At 29.4% G+C, this 25,945-nt stretch overlaps 15 protein-coding genes across 15 annotated transcripts; 10 read left to right on the forward strand and 5 right to left on the reverse strand.

Annotated features, from left to right (window-relative positions):
* Positions 1-21: 21 nt before the first annotated feature.
* T552_02123 (hypothetical protein) lies at positions 22-1,287 on the reverse strand. The gene is made up of 6 exons (XM_018370678.1): positions 1,134-1,287; positions 1,038-1,074; positions 777-992; positions 673-729; positions 195-624; positions 22-151 (listed from the first exon to the last, which is right to left on the reverse strand). Exons 1-6 carry the CDS (start codon positions 1,239-1,241, stop codon positions 82-84), a joined length of 918 nt encoding a protein of 305 aa, XP_018225565.1. The 5' UTR covers positions 1,242-1,287; the 3' UTR covers positions 22-81.
* A 170-nt stretch (positions 1,288-1,457) lies between these two features.
* On the reverse strand, positions 1,458-2,363 carry T552_02124 (hypothetical protein). Its single transcript, XM_018370679.1, has 6 exons — positions 2,173-2,363; positions 2,038-2,120; positions 1,868-1,993; positions 1,793-1,817; positions 1,631-1,744; positions 1,458-1,590 (listed from the first exon to the last, which is right to left on the reverse strand). Exons 1-6 carry the CDS (start codon positions 2,317-2,319, stop codon positions 1,504-1,506), a joined length of 582 nt encoding a protein of 193 aa, XP_018225566.1. The 5' UTR covers positions 2,320-2,363; the 3' UTR covers positions 1,458-1,503.
* Positions 2,364-2,530: 167 nt separating this feature from the next.
* T552_02125 (hypothetical protein) lies at positions 2,531-4,940 on the forward strand (the record flags this gene model as incomplete). Its single annotated transcript, XM_018370680.1, has 8 exons — positions 2,531-2,591; positions 2,636-2,697; positions 2,742-2,866; positions 2,928-3,188; positions 3,238-3,424; positions 3,473-3,636; positions 3,688-4,256; positions 4,303-4,940. The coding sequence occupies 8 exons, from the start codon at positions 2,531-2,533 to the stop codon at positions 4,938-4,940; spliced, it is 2,067 nt and encodes a 688-aa protein (XP_018225567.1).
* A 255-nt stretch (positions 4,941-5,195) lies between these two features.
* T552_02126 (hypothetical protein) lies at positions 5,196-7,153 on the forward strand. The gene is made up of 7 exons (XM_018370681.1): positions 5,196-5,325; positions 5,395-5,511; positions 5,562-5,970; positions 6,032-6,521; positions 6,574-6,709; positions 6,757-6,796; positions 6,851-7,153. The coding sequence occupies exons 1-7, from the start codon at positions 5,241-5,243 to the stop codon at positions 7,107-7,109; spliced, it is 1,536 nt and encodes a 511-aa protein (XP_018225568.1). The 5' UTR covers positions 5,196-5,240; the 3' UTR covers positions 7,110-7,153.
* Positions 7,154-7,478: 325 nt separating this feature from the next.
* T552_02127 (hypothetical protein) lies at positions 7,479-9,690 on the forward strand. The gene is made up of 7 exons (XM_018370682.1): positions 7,479-7,567; positions 7,611-7,729; positions 7,780-8,023; positions 8,070-8,417; positions 8,467-8,772; positions 8,812-8,890; positions 8,935-9,690. The coding sequence occupies exons 1-7, from the start codon at positions 7,526-7,528 to the stop codon at positions 9,642-9,644; spliced, it is 1,848 nt and encodes a 615-aa protein (XP_018225569.1). The 5' UTR covers positions 7,479-7,525; the 3' UTR covers positions 9,645-9,690.
* Positions 9,691-10,210: 520 nt separating this feature from the next.
* On the forward strand, positions 10,211-10,896 carry T552_02128 (hypothetical protein; the record flags this gene model as incomplete). The annotated part of the gene is made up of 2 exons (XM_018370683.1): positions 10,211-10,750; positions 10,801-10,896. 2 exons carry the CDS (start codon positions 10,211-10,213, stop codon positions 10,894-10,896), a joined length of 636 nt encoding a protein of 211 aa, XP_018225570.1.
* A 61-nt stretch (positions 10,897-10,957) lies between these two features.
* Positions 10,958-11,680, forward strand: T552_02129 (hypothetical protein). Its single transcript, XM_018370684.1, has 4 exons — positions 10,958-11,163; positions 11,206-11,293; positions 11,341-11,471; positions 11,523-11,680. The coding sequence occupies exons 1-4, from the start codon at positions 11,004-11,006 to the stop codon at positions 11,633-11,635; spliced, it is 492 nt and encodes a 163-aa protein (XP_018225571.1). The 5' UTR covers positions 10,958-11,003; the 3' UTR covers positions 11,636-11,680.
* Positions 11,681-11,778: 98 nt separating this feature from the next.
* Positions 11,779-12,934, forward strand: T552_02130 (hypothetical protein). Its single transcript, XM_018370685.1, has 7 exons — positions 11,779-11,979; positions 12,025-12,134; positions 12,179-12,237; positions 12,287-12,470; positions 12,515-12,682; positions 12,725-12,845; positions 12,894-12,934. Exons 1-7 carry the CDS (start codon positions 11,820-11,822, stop codon positions 12,917-12,919), a joined length of 828 nt encoding a protein of 275 aa, XP_018225572.1. The 5' UTR covers positions 11,779-11,819; the 3' UTR covers positions 12,920-12,934.
* Positions 12,935-13,005: 71 nt separating this feature from the next.
* T552_02131 (hypothetical protein) lies at positions 13,006-14,150 on the reverse strand (the record flags this gene model as incomplete). The annotated part of the gene is made up of 5 exons (XM_018370686.1): positions 14,122-14,150; positions 13,909-14,065; positions 13,650-13,867; positions 13,379-13,591; positions 13,006-13,329 (listed from the first exon to the last, which is right to left on the reverse strand). The coding sequence occupies exons 2-5, from the start codon at positions 13,940-13,942 to the stop codon at positions 13,006-13,008; spliced, it is 789 nt and encodes a 262-aa protein (XP_018225573.1). The 5' UTR covers positions 13,943-14,065; positions 14,122-14,150.
* A 29-nt stretch (positions 14,151-14,179) lies between these two features.
* Positions 14,180-15,691, forward strand: T552_02132 (hypothetical protein). The gene is made up of 6 exons (XM_018370687.1): positions 14,180-14,227; positions 14,272-14,395; positions 14,446-14,614; positions 14,665-14,924; positions 14,974-15,406; positions 15,451-15,691. The coding sequence occupies exons 1-6, from the start codon at positions 14,200-14,202 to the stop codon at positions 15,643-15,645; spliced, it is 1,209 nt and encodes a 402-aa protein (XP_018225574.1). The 5' UTR covers positions 14,180-14,199; the 3' UTR covers positions 15,646-15,691.
* A 118-nt stretch (positions 15,692-15,809) lies between these two features.
* T552_02133 (40S ribosomal protein S20) lies at positions 15,810-16,412 on the reverse strand. The gene is made up of 4 exons (XM_018370688.1): positions 16,357-16,412; positions 16,189-16,308; positions 16,013-16,142; positions 15,810-15,967 (listed from the first exon to the last, which is right to left on the reverse strand). The coding sequence occupies exons 1-4, from the start codon at positions 16,364-16,366 to the stop codon at positions 15,856-15,858; spliced, it is 372 nt and encodes a 123-aa protein (XP_018225575.1). The 5' UTR covers positions 16,367-16,412; the 3' UTR covers positions 15,810-15,855.
* A 349-nt stretch (positions 16,413-16,761) lies between these two features.
* Positions 16,762-18,188, forward strand: T552_02134 (hypothetical protein). The gene is made up of 2 exons (XM_018370689.1): positions 16,762-17,836; positions 17,894-18,188. Exons 1-2 carry the CDS (start codon positions 16,808-16,810, stop codon positions 18,140-18,142), a joined length of 1,278 nt encoding a protein of 425 aa, XP_018225576.1. The 5' UTR covers positions 16,762-16,807; the 3' UTR covers positions 18,143-18,188.
* Positions 18,189-18,372: 184 nt separating this feature from the next.
* Positions 18,373-21,331, forward strand: T552_02135 (hypothetical protein). Its single transcript, XM_018370690.1, has 2 exons — positions 18,373-18,419; positions 18,469-21,331. The coding sequence occupies exons 1-2, from the start codon at positions 18,417-18,419 to the stop codon at positions 21,256-21,258; spliced, it is 2,793 nt and encodes a 930-aa protein (XP_018225577.1). The 5' UTR covers positions 18,373-18,416; the 3' UTR covers positions 21,259-21,331.
* Positions 21,332-21,600: 269 nt separating this feature from the next.
* On the reverse strand, positions 21,601-23,699 carry T552_02136 (hypothetical protein). The gene is made up of 6 exons (XM_018370691.1): positions 22,733-23,699; positions 22,493-22,683; positions 22,335-22,448; positions 22,116-22,290; positions 21,913-22,074; positions 21,601-21,867 (listed from the first exon to the last, which is right to left on the reverse strand). Exons 1-6 carry the CDS (start codon positions 23,651-23,653, stop codon positions 21,718-21,720), a joined length of 1,713 nt encoding a protein of 570 aa, XP_018225578.1. The 5' UTR covers positions 23,654-23,699; the 3' UTR covers positions 21,601-21,717.
* An 869-nt stretch (positions 23,700-24,568) lies between these two features.
* Positions 24,569-25,811, forward strand: T552_02137 (hypothetical protein). Its single transcript, XM_018370692.1, has 3 exons — positions 24,569-24,741; positions 24,785-25,250; positions 25,297-25,811. The coding sequence occupies exons 1-3, from the start codon at positions 24,614-24,616 to the stop codon at positions 25,765-25,767; spliced, it is 1,065 nt and encodes a 354-aa protein (XP_018225579.1). The 5' UTR covers positions 24,569-24,613; the 3' UTR covers positions 25,768-25,811.
* The last annotated feature ends 134 nt before the right edge of the window (positions 25,812-25,945 follow it).

Genomic DNA, 25,945 nt, shown 5'->3' on the forward strand with positions numbered 1-25,945 from the left:
GAAATTATGAAATAAATCATCCTCTTCCCCAATAAATAATTTATGTAATGATCAGATCTATAAGATAAAGAAAGTACTTAATCATGGATTTTTTGAAATTTTTAGCCATATCTCTTTCCCAGCTTCATAAGATACCCAACAAATAGCCGTACTTTCACTATTAGCATCATCTCCATCAATCTACTTGTAAATACCTGGGTGTAGCCGTTACAACTCTAGGCTTTAAGCCCCTCATAAACCCTTTCATTCCATGTTTTTTATATATAATTCTAATAGCATCTTTTAAACCTCTACAATGACGAACCTCTTGATCAAAAGACGTTCCACGAGTTTGTAACAATGTTTTTACAACATCAAGAGGCGTTGTTATTGCTGCTGCCAGTGCACCTGCAACACCACCTGATAAAATATGACTAGCAGGATTATATGTACGCAATGGATTCAAAATATTCAACGAAGACTCATAAATCACAAATTGAATCGCAGTAAAAGGAACTGTCATGGCCAATGTTGTAGGATATGAAATATAAAATGCCCAAAGACCTTCTTTTTTAAAAATTAACCGAGCACATGTCACTATAGATGTATATCCAGAACTTTGAACCTGCATTCGTTGTTTAATGACTAATAGTCATAGATCAACACATTTTTCATGTATAAAATACACCGTACCATCAAATGGATTCATTAAAGCATCTGATGCAATCGTTGCACATGCTCCTGCTGTTGCTAAACTCCCATAAATACCACCAAATCCCTTTAAAACATTGCCTTACCAGTAACTAACACTTTATCTTGAAATCTGTTTTTTTCAAACCGAGTTTTTACAAATTCATATGTTCCAAAATACAAAGCATGTGCTGGCGCTGCACCTGCAACCACCGAAGACATACCTCTCCACAAAGATTTTAAGCCCTCTGAGGTTATAATTAAACGTATTGCCTGGATCATATTCCTATGAGCCATAGAAGATCCAAGAATTTGCATTCTTGCTAATTTAACCCATCAGATCCAATACTTTTAAAGCAAAAAAATACTCTTTATTGCATCAACAGGATACATCATTGTATGTTCCTATATAAAAAAGCAAGATCAGGACATTTGACACATTTTCTTAAAATTTTTATATATACCATTACACCTGCAAAAGCACCAGCTAACATATTTGCAAAAAAAGATGATTTTTTTGAAAGAGTTTCATAATCATAAGCATCAAATGACTGATCTGATTGATTTCCCATAATCTATATTGTATTTTCTTATATTTATAGGCCTTTTTTGTAGAAAAAAATATCTAAAATGTTAGTTTAAAAGAGATAATACAAATCAAAAACAAAAAACAACTTACCCCAACAAGGTATTAGAAGATCATGTAATATTTAAGATCTTTTTAAGATGTATTTTTTGTATAAAACAGAAAACAAACAAGTATAGATAGTTAGTCGAGTAAAGTATCAAAGCAAGGTGATAAGAAAAAATACAACAACATGAGAAAAAGATAGATCATATAGCACCAAGAATTCTTTCTGCACTACATTCTACCAGACCGACAGAATTAGGCTCAATAAAGGCCTTTTTGACAAGTCCATCCTAAAAAATAGTCAAAAAAGTTAATAAAAATAAAAATTACTTCAATAAAAAGAACATAACGTTTACTCCTATGATTCCCAAATACTTTTGTAGCATCAAATGATAAATTGGCTGCTTTTGTCCATTGTGCTGTTGGATCAGCAAAAAAACGAACCTATATCATATAATAAGATAAATTATACATAAAAAACAATTCAATTGCCATAGGTGACTTTATACAAAACGAACTATATCATTTATAAGTTAAAAAAAACCCTTTAACCATAAAAAAAAAGACCTTTTCCAGGCATTCATAACAAAAACATCATTAACCGAAATACATGCCATTAACCCAACTCCTTTCTCCTCAAATTCATTCAATCTACTCAGAAATCCAGGAAGATGCTTAATAGAACATGTAGGACTCCCTCAATCAATATATATTTATCTATATATATCCCTATATACCTAAATGCCCCTGGAACTCCAATAATAATCGCTTTTTTCGGAAGAATTTCTCCCAAATCAATAAGATCCGTTAAATTCTTCTCCTGAACCCCATTTAATAACCTTTTCATTCATTATTTATCCAAAAAAATCTACCATCAACTTTTCATTTGGTATTCTATCTCCTGGTCCAATTTCAACCGAATTTTCGCCCAAAAAACAACGTATCCCACTAAGATCCTTCTTCCTAATAAAAACAAACATATTTCTCATCTTTAAACCTCCTTTTATCCATGAATTCATACTTTTCCTAACCTTATCCTTCCTACCAGTCAACAGCCCTCGACAAACACTCCTCATTTTCTCCCTCAATTTCAACTAAAAACACCTCATCCCGTCTTCTTTGATTCTATAATCATCATCTACAACTTATCTCCCATCATTCATGTATCTTTTTAAACTACCTATACTATATAACCTGCTCTGCGCCCGCCAACTGAGTCTGTCCAGAACGATGGTTAAAGCGTCAAAAAGCCTGAATACCAAGCTGGACGAGCCCAAACAAGCGCTTCGCGGTAAGTTTTTGATAAGATTTAGATAAATAAATAATGATTTATAGCAATTGTCCTTACAGATTCATTTGGTAGCCGGTTTAAACCATTAACATTGGAAAAACCACGAGTAAGAGATTATTAGATAAGAAAGAGGAATTAAGAGGAGAATAGTGCCTTATAGAACTTGCAAATATACCTCTGATTGAATATACGTTTGAATTTCTGGCGCTGGGAGGAGTTCAAGAAGTATATATTTTTTGTCATGAACATGGAGAGGAAATTAAGGAATATATTGAGTAAGAAGAAAGAATAGGGGAGCGAGGGTTATTCTGAAATAGGATTTTTTGGGGGGATTAGAAAATCTAAGTGGAATGATATTGCATCACCGTTTTCAGTGCAAACGATTATATCGTCGGAGAATTTATCAGCAGGAGATGTATTAAGGGAATTGGATGCAAGAAAATGGATTGAATCTGATTTTTTATTAATAAACGGGGATGTTGTTAGTAATATAAGTTTAAAAGAGGTGATTTCAGAACATAATAAACGAAGACAAACAGATAAAAATGCAATTATGAGTATTCTTGTTCAAAAAGTGAGTCCATTTCATCGAATAAGGTTTCTTTATGTATTAAAAAAAGAGTACGAATGATTAAAGAAGGGATAGAATTGGATCGGAGGCATCGATATTTGTAATTGATTCAGATACGTCGAAATGTCTTCATTATGAGACGATTAAGATGAAACCGAGGACGAAATCGATATCTATTGATGGAGATATATTTAATAAGCATGAAAAAGTCGAAATTAGGAATGATTTAATCGATTGTCAGATAGATATATGTTCTCCTGAGGTATGGATGAATTTTTTGAAAAATATGAAGAATAATGTTTTATAAAAGGTACCAGCATTATTTACGGAAAATTTTGATTATCAGGATATACGAAAAGATTTTGTTCATGGGATTTTAACGAGTGATTTGCTTAGAAAAACAATATATTGCCATGTTATAGAGGATAATTATGCAGCATGTGTACAAAACTTGCAAGCATATAACGTTATAACGTAAATTTTTCTTTTAATTTTCTTCTAATATTATATTTAAAAAGTAATTAGGAAAGATGTTATATCTAGATGGTCTTATCCTTTTGTACCGGATAGTAATCTTCTTTTTAACCAATCTTTTAAATATATGAGAGGTCATATTTATAAGGAAGATAATGTTATTCTTTCTAGATCAGTTAACCTTAAATCCAAGGTTGTTATTGGATCTGGAACAATGATTTTAGAAAATACAGTTATAATGAGTGCTACAATTGGAAGAAACTGTCTAATCGGAGATAATGTTGTTATAGAAAATTCATTCATATGGAATAATGTCACGATTGGCGATGGATGTAAAATAAGTAATTCAATAATTGCCGATAATGTTATTCTAGGAAAAAATTGTATTATACAAGAAGGTGCAATCATTTCATTTGGCGTTGAAATATCAAATGGAATGGTTATTTCTGGAAATATTCGTTTAACCAACTTTCTTCCTGAAAAACATATTAAAAATAATACATTTGAATTGACAGATACAACGGTTGTTGGCGTAAATGGAAAAGGATATATTTATCAAGACCTTGAATTATCTGATGATGAAGACGCTGAAACAGAATCAATAGATTGTTCATCTCTAGGTTTGCTAATTGATTCATAAAACCTTAATTTTTAATATACACATAGTTTATAACTTGAAAGAAATATCAATAAGTGATACATCCCTTTCATCCATATCATCTAAAGAATCAAATGGTCTACGAAGACGTTCCTCAACCACTATAACTATAATGTCTGATGAATCTGATGCTACTAATGAATATTTTTATCGAGAAGCATTAGCTGGATTAGAACAAGCCTTCGATGAAAATCATATGGTAGATAGTGTTCTTTTAGAAATGCATTCCTTAAGAATGAGTACAAATGTTTCTTATTCTGAAGTACGAAGCACAATTATTATGGCATTTTTAAATTATATTTTAAAATTGGTTTCTGAAGAAGGCAAATCAATTGCCGATATTATTGAACAAAACATAAAAAAATGGATCATATTACTCAAAAAAATGACCTTTTCAAATGAAGATAAAGAAGAAATCATTCTTACTCTTCAGGAATCATGTTCAAAACGTATCGAATACATGAGATTCTTTCCACGTCTTCTTAAATTATTTTACAATGAAGATATCGTAGAAGAAGATGATATTTATTCATGGTTTGATAATTCTAAATCACAAACTGGTTCTATTGAAAAAAAAAGACTATATAATATTGGTTCAAAATTCGTTACTTGGCTCAAAAACGCCGAAGAAGATTCAACTGAATAATTCATCTTTCAACACTTATTTTACATTATTTTAACACTATTTTTACACTATTTTCTTACATTTTATATTTATCTATTTATACTACACTTTTACACTATTTTAAAACAATCGATCATATCATGCACACGCGACACTAAGATGACAGACATAAAATTTAATTAAAAAAAATAGAGCATTTGGGGGGTTTAAAATAGGGTAAGAAGAGAGATTTAATAGAAAAACTAAAGTAGTTATAGGGAGTAATATATATTGCTTTTTTTCCGGGAAAAAAAGGGCAGATTTACGAGGAAATAGGTTAAAATGTCAGAAGAGGAATTTAGTGATGAAGAAGTATTTGATGAAATGTCAAATAATGGGATTCTTGAAGACAGCATAGGTGAATCAGGTAGATAGAAGCGTGTTCTATGCGTTTTTCGAGAAAAAACGGTGTTTTCAGGGACTTATAATTAAATAGAGATTGAGTTTGATGACAATGAAGCATTTTCAGTATTTTCAGAGGAAAAGAATAAACAGAAGGCATATGAAGTAGAATTTTATGTTCAATCGGTCCAAGATATCCGTAATGATCAGGGTATAAAGAAAAAGAAAGAAAGAAAGAACGAGTGTAACAAAAAATGATAGATAATCATGTTAAACATATTTCTGGAATGTTTGGAATTTCAGAGGAGCAGTCTACATCGCTTCTTCGTTATTTTAGATGGAATAAAGAGAGGCTTATTGAGCAATATATGGATAATCCGAACATGGTTTTACAAACGGTGGGAATTACGACTGATTCATCGACAATATTAGCGTTAAAAACGATTCCTAATTTTGTATGTGAAATATGTTGTGAAGATGAGAAGAATCTTCAAACGTATGCATTAGAATGTGGCCATCGATATTGTATACATTGCTATGAGCATTATCTTGTGCAAAAAATTAAAGAAGAAGGAGAATCATGTAGGATTTATTGTCCGGGGGAAAAATGCAATTATATAGTGACAGAACGTTCGGTAGAACTTCTCGTTCCACCAGAAATATCTCGAAGGTATTATAATTTGTTTTTTTTTTTTTCCATTGATAGTCATGGTTACCGAAAATGATGATAGATATATCGCGCTTCTTGATCGGACGTATGTTAATAATAACGAACATCTTCGATATTGTCCAGCACCTAACTGTGAATATACGATTAAGTGCAGGGTAGAACAACGTCAATTAACATCGATCGTTCCTACGGTCGTTTGTCTTTGTGGTCAACGATTTTGTTTTGGTTGTGGGCTTTCAGATCATCAGCCTTGTATATGCATATTAGTGAAGATGTGGCTAAAGAAGTGTGAAGACGATTCCGAAACGGCAAACTGGATTTCCGCTAATACAAAAGAATGCCCAAAATGCAATGCTACAATAGAGAAAAACGGGGGATGCAATCATATGATTTGCAAAAAATGTAAATACGAATTTTGCTGGGTATGTACGGGTCCATGGAGTGAACATGGCACAAATTGGTATAATTGTAATCGGTATGATGAGAAAAGTAAAATCAATTTTCAAGATCAACAAGCGCAATCTCGTGCATTATTAGAACGATACTTACATGTATATTCATTTATGAGTATTGGTTGTTGTAGTATCGATTGACCTTTTTTAGTATTATAATAGATTTTCAAATCATGAGCAATCAGCAAAATTAGATAGAGAACTTTATCTTAGAACGGAGAAAAAAATGACTCAATTACAAATCACATCCGATATGTCTTGGATTGAAGTTCAATTTCTTCGTAGAGGTAATCGCGTCCTATCATATATAATTATTAATTTTAACAATAATCAGCCATTGATATTCTTTGTCAATGTAGACAAACCTTGAAATGGTACTTGATATTCCCCTTTCTAAAATTCAATATTCTAAAAAAAAAAAACACTAGGACATACGCATTTTCATTTTATCTTGCAAGAAATAACGCAACAGAAATATTCGAGGATAATCAAAGAGATTTGGAAATGGCTGTAGAAAGCCTTAGTGGCCTATGCGAAAAACCTATCAACATTGATCAAATATCTCAATTTAAACAAGCTATTCTAGATAAAACAGTATATGTCAGTAATCGTCGAGAAATCTTATTAGAAGACACTGCAAAAGGATTTTTGGAAGATCGATGGTCATTCAATGTTCCATTAAGATAATTTATTATTTGGCTTATATCGAAAAAATAAAACTCATCGTATCATTCTTTTGAATTCATCTCATTTTTTTACTCTTGCATTTAAAAACGGTTCTAGCTTCTGCCCTTTCTCATTAGACGGGCTGTCTATACTAACAGGGATTTTGATAATTCATTTCTTTAAGCTTTAAACAACTCTGTAATTTATAATTTAATGCATACATATTTAATCATTTTAAATCACAAAAAAACATCTCATACCACTTCTTTCATTTCTAATCTATTCATTTCTCACCTCTTTCATGTATATTTCCAACCATTAAAATATCACTCCTCCAGACTTAATAAATATCGCATCTATCGAGATCGACCTCAAGTCAACATCATACGTCGCGAGGAAAACTTTGCAGCGTTTTTTCTCGATAATAAGTGGTTATTATGGGAATTCAAGGGCTTCTTCCACTATTAAAGTCTATTCAGGTTATTTATACGTTTTTTTCCGGTTAATTTCTGATAAATATAGGTCAAAACACATATCAAACAATATTCAGGAAAAACCATAGGCGTAGATGCGTATATATGGCTTTATAAAGGGGCGTTTTCATGCGCATGGGATCTTGCATTAGGGGAATTAACGGAAAAGTAGTTTTTTTCCGGGATTTTTTGGGTTATTAATGGGTTTTTTTTTGAAGATATGTTGATTATGCGATGCACCGAGTTAAAATGCTTAAACATTATGGAATTAAGCTATTTATTGTATTTGACGGAGGGTATTTACCAAGCAAAGAGAAGACAGAGTGCGAGAGGGGAAAAAAACGGGCAGAAAGTAAAGCAAAAGGGCTAGAATTTCTTTCACAGAATAAAAAACGACTAGCAATGGAGCAATTCCAAAAATGTATCAATGTTACGCCTGAAATGGCGTATAAATTTATTAAGGTTTTATAACGGAGGCATTTTATTTATAGGGTTAATGGGAAATAAGGCATTAAGACGCGAAAATGTGGATTATGTTGTTGCACCATATGAAGCAGATGCTCAATTGGCATATTTAGAAAAGCAGGGAATCATTCATGCTATTCTTACGGAGGATTCGGATCTTTTAGTTTTTGGATGCAAATGTATTCTTCTGAAACTGGACCAATACGGAGAATGCATTGAAATTAAAAGAGAGAAGTTTCGACAAGTCAAGGAAATCGATTTATCAGGATGGTCAGATGAAGAATTTCGATGTATGGCTATTCTTTCGGGATGCGATTATCTAGAAGGTATTCCTGGTGTAGGATTGAAAACAGCATATCGACTATTAAAAAAACATAAAACAATTGATCAGGTAGATTGATTAAGACGTGAAAGTTATACGGGTTTTTAATAGTTTCTAGCTTTTAAAAGTAATCATGTCAGAATACGCACTTAAAATCCCACATGATTATGAGAAGCAATTTAATTTTGCAAATCTAACATTTATGCATCAACGTGTATATTGTTTGGATAGGAAAAGTATTGTCATGTGGAACGAGCCAAAAACTTCACTAGGAGAGAATGTCGATAGAATTGCTGGTCCAGATATACCAGCAGATATTGTTCAAGGATTAATACGTGGAGAAATTAATCCAATAACAAGACTTCCAATTCATGTATCATTAAATGGAATTCAAGCATTTAACAAGACTAAAGGAAATATACAGGTAAATATTACATTTTGTCGGAATTTATTAATCTTCAAGTATCCAAATGAATACTGCATGTTGGCTAAACAAGGAAAAGAAAGCCCTTTCAACAATCATTCTATTTCACCTCTTTTCGGTTTGAAAATATCTTTATACTATAGCTTATTAATGATGTTCTAGCTTTGCCTACGAATAATTCCCGACCACAGGTCTTATCTGTTCTTAATGATAATGCAAAAAGGCCATTGACAAATGATATTTCCCGACAGACAGAAGCAAAACATTTCAAGGAAACCTTTCAGGACAAAAAACACCTTGTATCAAAGATCAATCAGGAAAATATTCATCAAACAAATCATATTCTTAATAAAGATAGCTCTTTTCCTCATCAAAAAAAAACAAATGTTCATATAATCAAAGAAGAAAGTCAAATAAAAGCTACAGAAAATACAAACAACAAAGAAGACATTAATCATAAAAGCATCGCTGTAGATTTAGATAATTCATATCCTAATCATTTGAATTCATTTGAAACTTCCAAGAGTTCAGAATGTCAAATACTAGATAAATGTCCTTGGTTTAATGACGTTTTTCCAGAAAAGAATAATATACATTCAAAATCTCAAAAAATAGACATTTACGAAGATAAGGAACTTTATAGCAGTATTATTTCGAATTGGCGTCAATTGCATACACAAACTTCAAATGATTATGCTAAAGCTCACTTTCCTTTACATCAAATAGCTACTCAAAACACTTTTATAAAACATAATTCAGAACCAACAGAAGAGTGCAAAATATCTAAAGGAACACCATGTGCTAGGAGATTACCATCTTGTTTTATATTTTCAACAAATTCTACAGAAAAAATTGGGGAAAATAAATTTTGATATTTAAACAATATTAATACATTTCTATCTTTGAAAAACAACCATAATTCATAACTTTCAAAAATAGCAGCAAATCTTTAACAATTATGATCTATTTAAAATTATTATGTTTAGGGTTTCAAATTTCATTTTCATTGAACTGTGCTTATATGTTACTATAGAAACTTAACAAAGAAATTCGACATAATGATCTTTCTTTTTAGGATATTCTATTTGGCAATTTATATTGAAAGCCATAGTTTTGGAATGTTTTTTTTTCTAAACCAACAAATTCACTTCAAATAATATTTTTATATAATTATATTTTAAAATATAAAATGGCGAGCCATTTTTGTACGTTTTTTCAAAGCTATACAATTATATTGGGATTTTGATTGATTAATATACAGCAGGTTTTTTTTTGAAATCACGTCTTTTCCTCAATCTTTTTTTAATAATTTCTTTTATTTGTTTTTGTATGAATTTTCATAGCTTTTACTCATTGGATTTATTGATTAATCATTCTTTTAGTTATAACCATTATGGGATGCACATCAGAGAAATTCAATTCAATCTATATATTTGAAATGAAATATGAAGACATAAATATTACTAATTATTTTTACGATGCAGATATATTTAACGTTATAAATCAAGAATATAAAGATAATTTTGACATCCGTATTGGATACAATGGTATATTTTCAAATAATTTAATAAAAATTTACTTTGCAGGAATATGTGCTATAAAACCAAATAATATTAAGTGTTTTAAAAGCTTTGATTCATTTTCAGGAAAATTTGATGACTCATCTGAGCTAATCTCTATTTCAAAGGCATTTATAGATGAATTTCAATTTAAGAAAATATCAATTGGAACATGTATTTTAATCGGCATTTCTATCTTGTTATCTTTATTCAATTCTATGCCATTTATACCATACATTCGCTTTCTTTCAGCATTAAATTTTTATTTTATATTGTCAGGAACTATTCTACTCATTACACTTACTTTTATTGTTCACTTCACCATTTCTTCCTTGTATACCATCACAAGAGAAATAAATACTGATATAATCAAGATAAATCCAGGGACTAACTTGGTTATTTTAAGTTGGGTTTCTTGCGTTAGTGTTTCCTACTATTCTATCTACATATTGCTTAAATTTTATTATAGATCTTTGCACTTTTTTCTGCTATGGATTTTTTACTTGTATCAATGAGGCAACATATGGAAAATAAAAAGATATTTCAAAACAAAAGTCTTATATAAAGCGATATCCGTATTTTCATGCTAGTCATGTACAATAGGGTTGATAATGTGTTAAATAAATATAGCTTTTTCCAGTATTATAATTTGTATTCGACAAACTTTAGATCATGCCAAAAGTATTGAATTTAAGGAAGATTTGGAAGAAAAAAGGAGCCAATTTAGCACATCCAAGGTCAAGAAAGGCTAAGCAAATACAGAAATCTATTAATAGAGAAGATCGGATTAAAAAAGAAAGAAAAATCCGTGAAAAAAGACGAGATATACAAAGTATAAAGTTTTATATAAGATTAATATTATTAACATGAATAGTTAGCCGTTGTATCTATTTTAAATCAATTGTTGAATTAGAAAATATTACGAAATTAAGTTTAAAGGAATTAAATAAGCTAATTGAAAGGTTTATATTGAGTTTTTTGATCAATAAATTTTCATTGATCAAAATAGATATATTCACCGAAATGATTCAAAAATACAGGAATCATCATGTTCAGATCTTCATCCACATCATTCTTCTAAAAAAGAGTCATTTAAACGGGTATTTTATGATGAACAAAATGAATATAAAAATGGATTTAGTAATTTCCCTTTAAAAGGATAAAAAAACGAATAAAGTTGATAAAAAATAGATGTACCTGATATAACCGACGAGGAAAATGTATTGGCATTAAAAAAATGGACGGGAAATTATAATGATCTTCATACTTTAAAGTTTATTCGTGTTAAAAAAGAAGATTCATAACAAAAAATAACAAATAGCAATATAAGATACACAAACAGGTTTTGGACAATATGTAGCACATGTAAGCAAAGGAAATTTCACAGGATGATATATATTTTCAAAAGGATCATTATACCGTTAAAAATTTTTATTTTTTTTTTTTAAAAATATACAGTATTTTTTGCACAATCAAAACATATTTATTATGCGCTTTTTAAAGGGATCACTGAAGGCTTTGAATCTGAAAAGTCAGCATTTTCTTGGACCTCAATTTTTCAAATCCAGATGGTATTTCTTTACAACACCTTATATTTTGCAAAAAACAAGCTTTTCAACAAGATCTCCTATGTATAAATATAGCATAGGCATGTTTCTTAATATAAATTTAATTATTTAATAATAAGGGTTAGTTGACAAAGAATTAAGTGAAAGACTTTCTTCAGAGATACAACTTGAAACATCATCAGTAAAAGAGATCCCAGAAAATATAAGAACATTTATGGATAATAAACAGTTTGAAGTATTTATAAATTTCTTTTATTTTTTTGGAGCTAAATTATTAAGATTATTGATCATGAAGATAGCAATGAAGTAGAACTTGTTCGTCAGTTTAAAGATGAAAAGTATTATTAAAAAATAAAGTTAAGAGGTTTTCTTATAGTTTTTCATTAGAATTATTGTATCTTTTTCTATCTCAGATATCAATAATCTTGAATCAGAGGATGAATATTATCAGGAAAATGAAAACGAATCACTGCAAAATAATACACTAAATACAAAGGATAATCTTTCTGGATTCAACAAAGATGATTCTACATGTAGTCTACCTATTAGGTGTAATATTACTATTACAAAGGTAAAAAAAAATTAAAAAAAATATTTATTTTAACATTATATTAGTCTAAATCAGGCACATTAGCATTAGATGCACTTGCACAAGATGGAATTTTTATGATAGAAAATATAACATATTATAAAAATGATAATCTCGCATTGACTCAAACAGCAGAAGCAGACTGGCAAAGGCGAGGTATATATATGGGTCCTTCTTTTCAAAGTTTAGATGAAGTATATAATCATAATATATTTTTATTATATTAATATCTTTAGAATATTCAAGTAATGTTTGAACGCTATTTAGAAGAACGTGGAATAAATACATCTTTAGCTTTATTTATTCCTGAATATGTTAGTTACAAAGAACAAAATGAATATGTCAATTGGCTTCAAAGTAATTCATAATATTAACTTCATTTCTTTACTAATATTGGCAATATAGATGTAAAAAAATTCATCAATACATGATTAAATAAAAGTTTTAGTTATAAATTTGGTTCTAATTTTATAAAAAATACTTAAGAACTAATATTTCATTTGAATACAAATATTTATTACTGAATCATTTTCCTTTCTATTGGTAAAAGCGATTTGTTTAATCCATTAACAAAGTCTGCTATTTCAATATTTCTAAAAAAATCATTTCCTATAGATTTAGATAATTCTATCGCCTCAATCCTTTTTCCCTTATTAATTAAATAAACAAACAAAATGTTTTTTGATGTTGCATAAGGCGCTTCTTTAAGATATCTTATTAATTGTTCTTCTTCCTCTTTTGTAAATGGTAATTCTAATAACCATTTTGTACATTGTTCTACACAAAGACAATGTTCTATAATTTTTTGAAAAAATGTTGCTTTTAAATTAGGACATGATTTCTATATCATTCTAAATATACTATTTCATATATTATATTCAAAAACTTACCAAAAATGAATATGCTGAAAGAACATCCACCTTTATCAATGATGACATATATATATCTAACTTTTCATCCGTATCTAATGGAAGTGACATCACATCCGTATATGTAATCGTCATTTGAGCTCCTTGTTCACCTGAAAGAAAATAAAATGATCTCAATATTTTTTCTGGAAAATTTGGCACTAAATTCGGCGTACAAAGACTCGAAAACGCTTCCTATACTTATTTAAACCTTCTTTCTTTCTTATTTCTCTCTTTTTTGTCTATAATTTACCTCAAATCTCATCCTGTCAAGATACCAGTAACTATCCATCAGTTTTCTATATATAATAGGTATAAAAACATCATTCGAAAACTTTTCACTCATATCACAATCTTTCAAAAGATAATAATGATAACAATTCTTCTTTAATTCATCAATATGACTGTTTTCTATAGAAAAATATAATTTTTTTAATTCAACCACTGTTTTAGGCGGATATATCTTCTCCCCTACATCCCCATCAATAATACCCTTTTAACCACTTATATACAATCATATATCCGTGCAATATCTTCTAATAACATATCAAAAAACAGCTTTCCTCCATGTTTCTTTCGGCAGCTTTTAATATGGTTTAATAACTTATTATTATACGCAAATTCTTTCGTTTTTTCGCAATAAATCTTCTCAAATGAATTCCTCTCTTTCTAAACAATAGATTTCTATTAGTAAACCTTCTTATAAGCCCTTTTTCTCCTCATACTTTACCTTAAGCTCCATCATATATTTTTATGAGGTTGAGATCTTGGACGGGGACGTTGGCACAGCAACGAGGGACGACATGACGATCTGTAGGTTTTTCTTGGAGGGTATTTTGAGTAAAAAAGAGGGAATTTGAAGCTAATTTTAATAGGAAGATGTAGATATGGAAATAGCTGTAGAAATGAGCATATTTTGAGTGAAAACCGGGTTTTTTTTGGGCAAAATTTGAGGGAGTTAGAGGGAAATAAAGGAAGAATAAATAATTATGTGATAAGGCAAAGAATAAGAGGGAATAATAAGAGATAAGAAGCTAAATAAGTGATAGCGAAGAAGGGATAAGGGAGGATTTGGGAAAGAATCATCCAGAATGGATATTTACAAGTTATGGTACGGGTAAGGGACAAGCAAATTTAATATCAGGAAAAGATATATCACCGGAGGAATTAAGGGCATTTGCGTATGAATGTGCGGAAAATATGAAATTTTATGACTATGTAGGGTTTTTTTGGGGGTTTTTTTAAGGGTCCTGAAAGGAATTATATAGAAAAACAAAGTGGAAAGAATGACACGAGAGATGGAAGATTTAAGAAGGAATATGATCAAGAATTTGAGAAAAACATGTAAAATAGCGAATGATATAAATAATGGAAAGTTTTCAGGGAATGTTGATGTATTATTTTCGAATTCACAAGCGTCTAAAACGGTTATATCGGAAATATCTATGTTTTTATCAAGAAAGCCATTAGAAAGAAGTTTTACGGAGTCGAATAGGTTTTTTAGAGAGAATAGAGAGGATAATTTTAGGTTATTTTTTTAAAAAAAGAATTATATAAAAACTTAATATGAAAAATAGTATATTAGGAAAGGGCAATTCAACGATGGAGAATTTATTTAATAAAAATGATACGAAAACGATATCATTTGGTTCTAATATTTCGAATATACCATCATTTGGAGTATCTAATTTTTCAATGGCACCTATTAAACCTATTTTTAACAATATAATGTCGAATCAAAATCCATCTAATTTTAATAACAATTCAGCTTTTCAAATGGATTCTCAGATGTCTAATTCACCGATAAATCCATCAACACAAGTTTCTTGCCAATCCAACATTTTTAATCCAACACAAATACAATCTGCTTTTAATTCTCAAACAACATTTCATCAACAACCAACTATTTTTAATTCATCTAAAGAAAATAATTCAAAAACAAATGATTTAATATTTCCACCAAAAAAAACATTTGAATCAACATTTATATTTCAACAAAATTCACAAGAAGTTAATTTTTCTAAATTTACTAATTATTCTAATATTTATTATAGTTTTCTAAAAATTCTCCTTCGATACATAATTCTCAATATACAAATCATATAGAAGTTGTTTTATTAAATCAAGGCGCTCCCGATCCTTTATCTGAATCCGATTTACCTGCATACGCTCTTAAAGAATTTAAATCTCATATTTTTACACTAGGAAAAATTCCTGAAATGGAACCTCCTCTTTCTTTACGTGGCTAATATTTATATTATTTCAAAATGGCACATCTATTCGAAAAAATCTTTAAACATATAAATAACAAAATATAATATTTAATAACAAGAACACATTATTATACAACAAAATGCATAAAAAGTACTCTTATATAACGATCTTTAAATTTTTATTCTTTTTTAACTCTTTTTTCGAACAAAATTACTATTTATTCATTATTCGACACAAATAACATTTCAAACTCCTAATGAAAGCTGAGATGACTGTTGAATCGTCACTTCAACTTCCACTCCCGGCTCCATAGTAATCGATGTTATCTGTTTTACTGTCTCTGTCGGTGAATGCAAACTACTTCCTTTCAATCTACACAATTAATTCATTTATTCATCTTACTCAATAACTCTCTTATGGATACGCATTTCAAATCTATCCCACGTCTTCGATCCTTCTCCACATGGTGTTTTTCTCGTCGTAATTTTTAATACACATGTCGGTAAACGAACCGGTCCTTTTACACGCAAATCTAACCATTTTTAACCGGAAAAAAACAAAAATTCTTCTTTTTTTACTCTTATCCTTTGCTCTCTGCGTCAAATCAGAGCATACTTTCTCCAAATTCTTGACATTTCTTGATGTTAATGTGATTCGAATACGATGAAGTCTTTTTTCAATTTCTTCCCCTTTTAAAGCTATTTTATATCTTAAATATCACTAATAAACATATAAATAGGACTTACGACAGCTCATTTCTGCAATATTTCTCTATTAAAGCTCAGTAAAAAGCCTTTTTTTTGCAGCAAAAGATTCGACGGTAAATTTGCAGTGGGCAGGTTGTCATGGGGACGAGGATGCCATGGCAACGATTGGTACGGCAACGGATGGTATGGCAACGGATGGTATGGCAACCATCGTCATCGCAACCATCGTCATAGCAACGACGATTAAGACACCAGTAGAACCTCATCGGATTATCGAGAAAGACGAACGAAAAATTAAGAGTAAATTTGAGGAGAAAAAGAGTTAAAAAACGGAAGAATAAGAGGGTAAATAATATATTATAAGAGGATTTATATAAAAGATTAATAGAATAGAGAAAGAACCGTTTTTTTCCGGTTTTTTTTAGGGTTTTTTTCGTGGAGTTTAAGGGTATAAAAGAAATAGATAAATAAGAGAAGATAAAGAGGGAATATGTCGCAATTACAGGAGCTACAGGCACAAATTACAAAGTATGAACAAGCAGCGCAGCAAGCGGGGCTTCAAACGCCGCAAGGACAAGCACTTTATCAAAATGTTTGTCGATTAAAACAAAAGCTTTTAGCTATTCAAAGTGGATCGACAATGAATGCTAATATTGATATTATGAAATCTCAAGGAATGATACAAGGAGTGGTACCTATTAATCATGGAGTAAAACAAGCGTTAGAGGCGCAAAGTCATTTACAACAAACAACGCAACATTTTGTTAAAGCGATTTCAGAGTTGAAAGAACAGCTTACGAAGATTAAAACGGAATTATCTAAGCCGAATATTACGCAAAGAGAGAAGGAAGAATTGGAAAAAGAGCATAATGAGAAGATTACGGCGTTAAATACGTATCATATGCATATTCAAAAAGCTAGTCAGCAATTCCATCAAATGCAGCAAATGCAGGGTATACAAGGACAGGAGAATACGATGAAGACAGGAAATATGCATCAAACGAATCCGATGATGCAAAAAGTTCAACCAAATCAAGTAGCAATGAATATTGCACTTCAACAACGAGCATCAATGCAACAAATGAATCCTATAGCGATTCAACAACAACAAATTCCACAAGGAAACAAAAGTAAAGAGACAGTAGCGCCGGCGATACAACAATTTCGACAAAATCCGGTAAATATTACAAAACCATCAATTCAGCAAACAGCAAATCTACCGTTTCAACCGGTTTCCGGGCAAATCGCACAAAATCCAAATGCACATACATCATTTGAAAAAATGCCACCTATTCCTGAAGTTTTAAATGTTAAACTACCCGTACCAGTGTCTATTCCACCATCAAGACCAACATTAACATCTGGTTATACAACAACACCTTTAATGAGTACACCTGGAATTTCTAAACCACCACAATACGATATTGATAATGGTAATCGCATATTAAGCAAACGAAAGCTTCAAGAACTCGTAAAACAAATTAATCCTGATGAACGACTTGATCCTGATGTCGAAGAGGTAAGGCTACATTTTATTAAGAAAAAAAAAAACATAATATTTTCTAATCGATTAAAGCTTCTTTTAGAAGTAGCAGATGAATTTGTAGAATCAGTAGTTTCTTTTGCATGTAGACTTGCAAAATACAGAAAATCCGATACATTAGATGTTAAAGATGTTCAACTACATCTTGAACGTAATTGGAATATTCGAATTCCCGGATATACTAGTGATGAAATACGAAGCGTACGAAAGAATATTCCTTGTCAAGCATATCAACAAAAACAAAATGCCATTGCAACTGCCAAATCAATGAGTAAAGAATGAATCCTACATTTATACATAAAATTTTTGTCTATCATTATCATCATCATTTAACATTCTTCTTGGCACGCTTCATCATTATGCTTATTGGTTTATTGGTTTTTCATTTTTTTCACTTTAAACGTTTGGCTTTGGAAAATCTGACTCTTTACCTTTCGATCATAACAAACGATGTACTAAAGAAAAAAAATCGGATCAACACTCTATAAAAAGACGATACATTGCTATTATATATGTACAATTGGTATTATATTGATTAATTTGTAGAAAAATCTATATGGTATGTTTTTTTCAAAATTAAAATAGTTTAAAATTCAAGGATAATTTAGGAAGATGAAGATGAAATTGATAGGAGATCACTTAAAGAAATATGGGAGGGGAGAAAATGTTCAGGAAAAGGAGAAAAAGGGCATTGGTTTTATGGGATTAATTGTCCGACGGAAAATAATGAGTTATATAAACTTGTAGCATCGCTTAAATCAAAAACATTAGTAAAAACAGAAGAAAAATATAATCATGAGGAGTTATATAGTCCCGAGAGGATTATGCAAGAGAAACAATATGGGAATATGTTTAAAGAGAATTTTGGTTTATCTTATGAATCAAAAGCACTTAAAAAAACAAGCGATAAGGCCAAACGATCATTTTTTTGGCTTCCAGAAATTAAAGGATTAAAAAAAGAAAAACAAAACCATACCCTAGAATATGATTTAAAAACATCTAATCCTCCTACATTTATCGACATGTATGGGACAATATCAGAAAATAATATAAAAATACCTCATCCATTAAATCCTATAGAACAACCAATTAAAAATGTATGCCAAGGAAAAGATGAATCATTGGAAAAGCAGAGGATTCCCAAAAGCATTTCTTCTATATCTAAGACGGATTTTTTATTGTCTAGATTACTCGATTGCTTTTCAAAACAACCAAAGATTCTTGAAACAAAGGGAACACAAACATCAAAATGTTCAACTCCTATAAAAAAAAAGAATCATATATATCCGGGTTATACACAAACATCCTCTTCAATTGATTCACACATTTCATCCCAAATATTTGTTGACGCAAGAGAAACTTTCATGTCGAATTACGCAGAAGAAACCGATTTTTACAAACAAAGAAGGGAAAATATAAGGAAGAAAGATGAAGAAAATCCTCCAGGCTATTCTGGTGTACATTGCCTTTGTCAGAAGATATCTTTAAGACGTACTCTATTTCCTCCAAGTGTATCTCCGTGTAAATTGTATACTATTAAGAATATGGGAAATTACGAACCTCAAAAGTGTTATGAATCGAAGTATATGAATCATCCTTTTAGGAAAAAGATGCAGATATCATCGAAAAACATTACGCCATCTCAATCCAGTATATATTCATTCTCTCCTTTTATCAAAACGGGAATTCTACCTACAAAAGTATCTCAAAAAGATGTATCGCCTAATTTCATTATAAAAGAAGAACTTAGTTCTCCATTTTCATGTGAGGCAAAAACGAATTATTCTACTTTGCAATACCACGAACGACTAGCTAATGAAAAAGATTGCATGAATAACAATAGTAAATGTATTAAGGAAAAATCTATCTTGGATAGATCTTTAGGAATGGAATTTAAAAATGAAGTTAATCAAGATAAAAAGACGCTATTTGGCAAAAATGACAATGTATCAGTAATTAATGATAATATAGTTAATTACCGAAATTCAAAGAATGATCTTTTCGATATTACTGAATTGGAAGACAAAATTAACTCTATGTTATCAGCTTTATCAATAGAAAACAAATCAAATATTTTAACGAGACTTCAAGAAAAAGTTGTTTCTAAAAATAATTTAGGATCTATTTTGGAAGATAAGAAACCCTTGGAGAAAATAGAAGATATAAAGAATATAATATCTAAACAAGTGCCTAGCAAACATACCAAAAAGGATGTTTTTTCAGAAACAAATTTTGAGAAAAAAGGAAAAGTTAGAATTCCTTCAATATTTCTGAATAAAAATGAAAATTCTCCTTTACATTCTATATCGAAAACACCAGGGCTTACTGTATCTTCTCAAAACATTAAGATTGCACAAGATATTTTTCCAAAAACAACCAACTCATCTAAAGATATAAGTAAAAAGGAAAACACAAGGCCTAAAGATTCTATTATTACTAATATAAGAAAAAACAATAGCAATCCAATACATGCACCAATGACAAAAGAAAATGACTCCTTTTTATTTAAATCATATGCAAAAAAAGAGCATCAGAAGAACTCTAATTCTACAACTAACTTGGACAGACAAAAATTAGCGACCATTCAGAATATAAACTCTCAAAAAAGTAAACCTTCTCCTCCGGTTTTAGGAAACATTTCAATGCCACAATTATATAATAAGTCATCCAATACGTATTTATCAATAACTCATAACACATCTACATTTAATTCTGAAAATTTTTCAAAAAATGATCAAAATCCAGTGAAAAAATCGGTCAAATCATCTAACACAAGATGTAAAGTTATTATTCCGCCCGTATTTTTATTAGAAAAAGATAATGATGTCAATAATAACAATATACTCAAGGAGTCGCTTTCTTTGAATAGGTTGCCGTCTGATCCTGCTTTAGATATTACGCTCTTGGACAGAAAAGATAATGAATCATGTAATAAAAAAGCAAATAATCATTGCCAAAAATTTAAATTAGACAATTTTAATCAATCTAAGAAAATTGGTGCTTTATCTAATATGAAACAATCTTTTATGGAAAACATATGTCCACAATCAAAATTAGTATCCAAAAGTAATCAAAACAAATCAGATCATTCCTCGACATCATCCTTGTTTAGTTATAAACAAGAATATAAAAATGATTCGAAAATCAGTCTTACATCTTCTGGTTTGGGAAAAACAAGAGTTGATTCGAAAATTGATAAGCCTATTAATTTTTCTGATACAAACATAAAAACAAAAGATGTTTTTGGAGATAAATCACCTCGTCATAAACATTTGGTTTCTGCATATCAAGAGGCGATTAACATGTCAACTATATCATCTAAAACAACTAAAATAAATGAACCTAACAGAACAGAACCTAACAAGATTATTATTCCAAGTATTTTTACAATGTCATAAAAATTCAGAACTTTTACAATATTCAAAGCATTAATATTAACATTGCAAAAATATAATACATTTACAGACAGAATTGACGGTAAAATAATGTAGATATATTTACTATATTTCCTTCTATTATTAATAGAAGTAACCAAAATACATTAACAGGTGTAATTGTTACGAGAATCATACCATTTACAGTTTTGATATTTTTTTAATGCAAAATAAATGAATAAAGTATGTATATTAATTTTGAATATTTAATAGAAATCAAAATACATATCTGCATACTATAGTATTTTAAAATAATAAATTGTTAAGTAACAATAAAATACTTGCTTCCTGATTCTGTAATTGTTACATGAATGTATCCCATATATACTCCTTATTTTGTATCCATTAATATTCATTGATTTAATTGATATTCTTCAATAGTATTTTTAAAAATATCTTAATATAATACTTTTTTTAAATATTTTATTTATTTTTTTTACCTTTCTTATATGAAAATTGAGAGATTTGAGAGTTCTTATTAAATTTATCATCTTGTTCTTTACTTTCTAGAGGAATTGGGTCTTGATCACCAGAAAACTTAAGCATGTTTTCAAGTTTTTCTATCCGTTTAGGCTTTAAAAAAATTAAAAATATCAAAAAGAAAGAAAAAAATCTTACATTTCTATCCAACATGATTTTCCAACCTTCAATTTGTTCATCAGAAAAACCCGTTTTTGAACGAAGCTCTATTCTAGCAGAAGATCTTCTAATATGAGATCCACGTTCAAAAACCTCTGGTGATACTATATATGTTAAATATAGTATTTCATCCATATTATCCTATATTTATTAACTTATAAAAAAAAGAAATTAAATAAAACCATCAATTTATTAGAATTCTTTTCTTGAGATGATTCCAAATTAATAAATTCATCAACATCATCATAAGTATCATCTCTTTCATCATCTTGATTAAGAAGTTCCAAGTCCAATATAGTCTGTTTATATTCACGAACAAATGATTTGTCTTTTAATATATCATCTGCTGTCTGAAAACTTAAATTTTTAAGATAAATATTAATAAATAAACATTTCTATACATTTTTTTCCCTTTATATATTTTAGGACAATCTACAAACACATTCGTATCATCTTTATGATAAACTGGCATTTTTGAAACATCTTTTGACAATTCCCCACCATTTGATTTAAAACTATAGACTTTAATATATAAAATTTGCCTTTTTTTCTAAAATACTTAGAAGCCTTTTTATCTACTGAGCAAATATTTGAGGAAAAAGAGTTTTCTAAAATATAAGAAATCACTGCTTCTACATCATCACAATATTTCTTAAGGCAGGATTCAATAAATTCTTCTGTACAATCAGGAAATATATCTTTAATATGAGATATTAAAGATAATCGTCTAATTGATGGATCCAAATAAGACTAAAACAAAATTAAAATGAAAAAAACATAGAATTCCAGATTTACTAACATCTAAAGATCTTTTTGAATCATTTGTTTCAGTATTTTCCCTCAAAATCCTAAGCTGAGACATAATTTCTTCAGAAAATAACTCAAATTCATAAAAACGTTCAACAATTGATGTATCAAGCACAAGATCACGCAAAAGTGCTGTTTCTAATGACAATTGTTCATATAACCAGACAAATCTTTTGATAATTAACAAACGTGCCTCATTTTCTGAAAGAAATGCTGTAAAAAGTGTATATACCAAACACAAAAAATCAGATTTCATCTCATCTACAATAGAATTCTCATGATAAAGATGTACCATTAATTGTAAAAACTCTTCATCTTGTAAAAATACACATGTAGCTGGAAAACATAACTGAATAAATACTATTAATGACCGAATAGCTACCCGGTACATCAATGCCTCCTCTATTAACTCCTTACCCTTTAAAAAGACAAGTTTATTCATTAATTCCTGAAAATTTTCATAAACACCTTGTATTTGCAAAAAAACTTCATTTTTTGCATATTTATAGAGATTTTCTAAAGAAAAAAAAACACATTCTGTACTGCTAGACCCAAAAAGACTGCAGAAATCAAATATTACAAATGGAATCTCAAAAATTTGTATATTTGGTTGTTCCAATGTAAAAATCTTGTATATTAACGAAAATACATTCTTTTCAAGCCGTTCTTCCGCTTCATTACCATTATTTACCATTAAATTAACATGTTTCCTTGGTGTATGCGCATCCAAATAATCTTTAATAAACTCATACAATGTTTCACTCTCCCGATCATCAAGTATATATCTAAATTCTACATCTGAAATACTCATAAAGTATTCAATACATTCATTCCACATGTCTAAAGCATGTTTCCATTCATTTTCTCCAATTTGTACACGTAAATCCCTACAAGGATATCTTGTTATATGCATTTCATATAGCCCTTTCTTCCTATTAGTTTTCGGCTTTATATATGCGTCTTCATCTTAAATAAACCCTCAATTTAAACCTGTTTATCTCTTTTTTACACGCATATATCCTTTAAAATCTCAAATTATCTCTTCATTTCATTTTTTCCTATCCCTTCACCGCTAGGCCTGCTCATCGATAACCTTTTTTTTTTACCAATATACATATTCTCCCCTTTCTCTCTCTATTTTAGCCCATTTAATAGCCTTATTCTCTATCTATCATATCTCTTTTATGTATTATCTCCTCATATTATGCAGAAATATCTTTTTATTAGGGTGCCTGAAGACTCAGGATATAACTAAAGCAAATAGCGGATCTTTAGAGTGTGAAACACTAATCAGTGATCAAGGGGAACATTTAAATTATGCAAAATATATTAAAACTTGTTTTAACTTTTTCTATTTAAATATAATATGAAAAAATCATATGCTCGTAATGCCCTTTCTCCCCGTCTTAATCTATACTTAACCTTGAAAAATGTATATTGATTTTCTTATGATTTTTAGCCTAATATATTAAGACTTTTAAGCAAGATTAAGACAAAATAATTAATATTTAGCTCTGTTTTAGTTTTTTAATTAAGACATTATATTAGTCTAATATTTTAATAAATGGGTTTATTCTATAATATAGAGTATTAACTAAAATAATATAATCTACTCTAAAAACAAGATAAAAAAGAAGATATAGATATTAGAAGGGGTAAAATGTAATAAAGATATTTCAGAGAAAAATAAACGAATTCGTGCACTTTTTGAAAAATCAGGTAATAAGTAGCTTTTTGCGGTGTAAAAATAATGAAATAGGAAAATCTTAAATAATTAATAATTTAAATGAAAAATAGAATAAAATGTTAAGAAATATGTGTTAGAATTAATAATTTTAAATGATATTTAATAAATTTTAAGTAATTGAAAAAAATGACAAACACGAATATTGAAAGAAATCATAAAAAGAAAGTAAAAAATAATAAAACATTTCAATGTTCAGGATTTGGGAATTGTTGTATGCAATTTTCTAGAAGTGAACATCTTGCGAGACATATTAGGTTGATAATTTCGGGGAAAAAGGTTAGATTTAACAAAAAATAGAAAACATACAGGAGAAAGGCCATTTAAGTGTTATTGTGGCCGTACATTTTCAAGATTAGACAATTTTCGTCAACATGCACAAACAATTCATATAAACGAAGTGATTAATTCACCCTATGCTTTATCATCTAATTCTTTACAAACATCAACATCTAAAACCCAAGAATCAGTAGCAAAAGATGATTTAACACAATCAAGAATGGTAACTCGCAAGAAAAAAATTAAAATATTACGCAAAACCCAAGAAATTTATACTATAAAACCTAAAAACAATACGAATCATTTATCTATAGACAAAATAACAGATTCACAAGAGGAAGATCCACCCGAATTGTCTATATTTAATTCTTTTACACCGAATTCTTTTAATTCTTCAGATCAAATACCAGATCATTATGATTCTTCAAACTCTCTTTCATCACCTTCATTTCTTCATTCATCTATTCAAAATTCTTTATCACCTAAGGTATTTGCTTTCTTCATCTATTCTTAGTATTTTTGCTTATATATAGGCGGGTCCTATACCCTCAAACTTTTCTTCAGATTTAGATTTAGGCATAAAAACTATTATTCCATCTGATACCAATTTACCTTTACCTAATGGATACCAAAATATACAATCATCATGGCAAGAAATTCATCTAAAAAACGATTTCTTACAAGAAGATAATTCATTTTATAACAATTCAGCATCAATAACACTTTATAATAATACCACTTGTACATTAACTTCTTCAAATACATCCAATTCTTCCAACAAAACAAACACTTTACAATTTAACAACAATAAACTTCCTTCTATCACTATTTTAATGGATTACAACTTAGAACCTTCTAATATCATCACTTTATCAAATAATACAAATGATTATTCTTTAAAACAAAATAATACCCAAAAAATGAGCATTCAATTTTTATGTAATCAAAATATCACTATGGGAGGCATTGACATACTAGCTGAAGTAGCAAAAATCATAAATTAATACATCTTATAAAATTAATCATCATTTGGATATATTTACAAAACTATCATACACAATAATAAAACTATCATACATACACAATTATAATATCATCTAATACTACAATAAATGTTGTTTTTAACATGTTTTATGTGTTTTTAACTGCTTCCTATTTTTAATCATATTTATATTATATATA

The sequence above is a fragment of the Pneumocystis carinii genome (assembly GCF_001477545.1).
Source record: "Pneumocystis carinii B80 chromosome Unknown supercont1.9, whole genome shotgun sequence".
NCBI lineage: Eukaryota > Fungi > Ascomycota > Pneumocystomycetes > Pneumocystales > Pneumocystaceae > Pneumocystis > Pneumocystis carinii.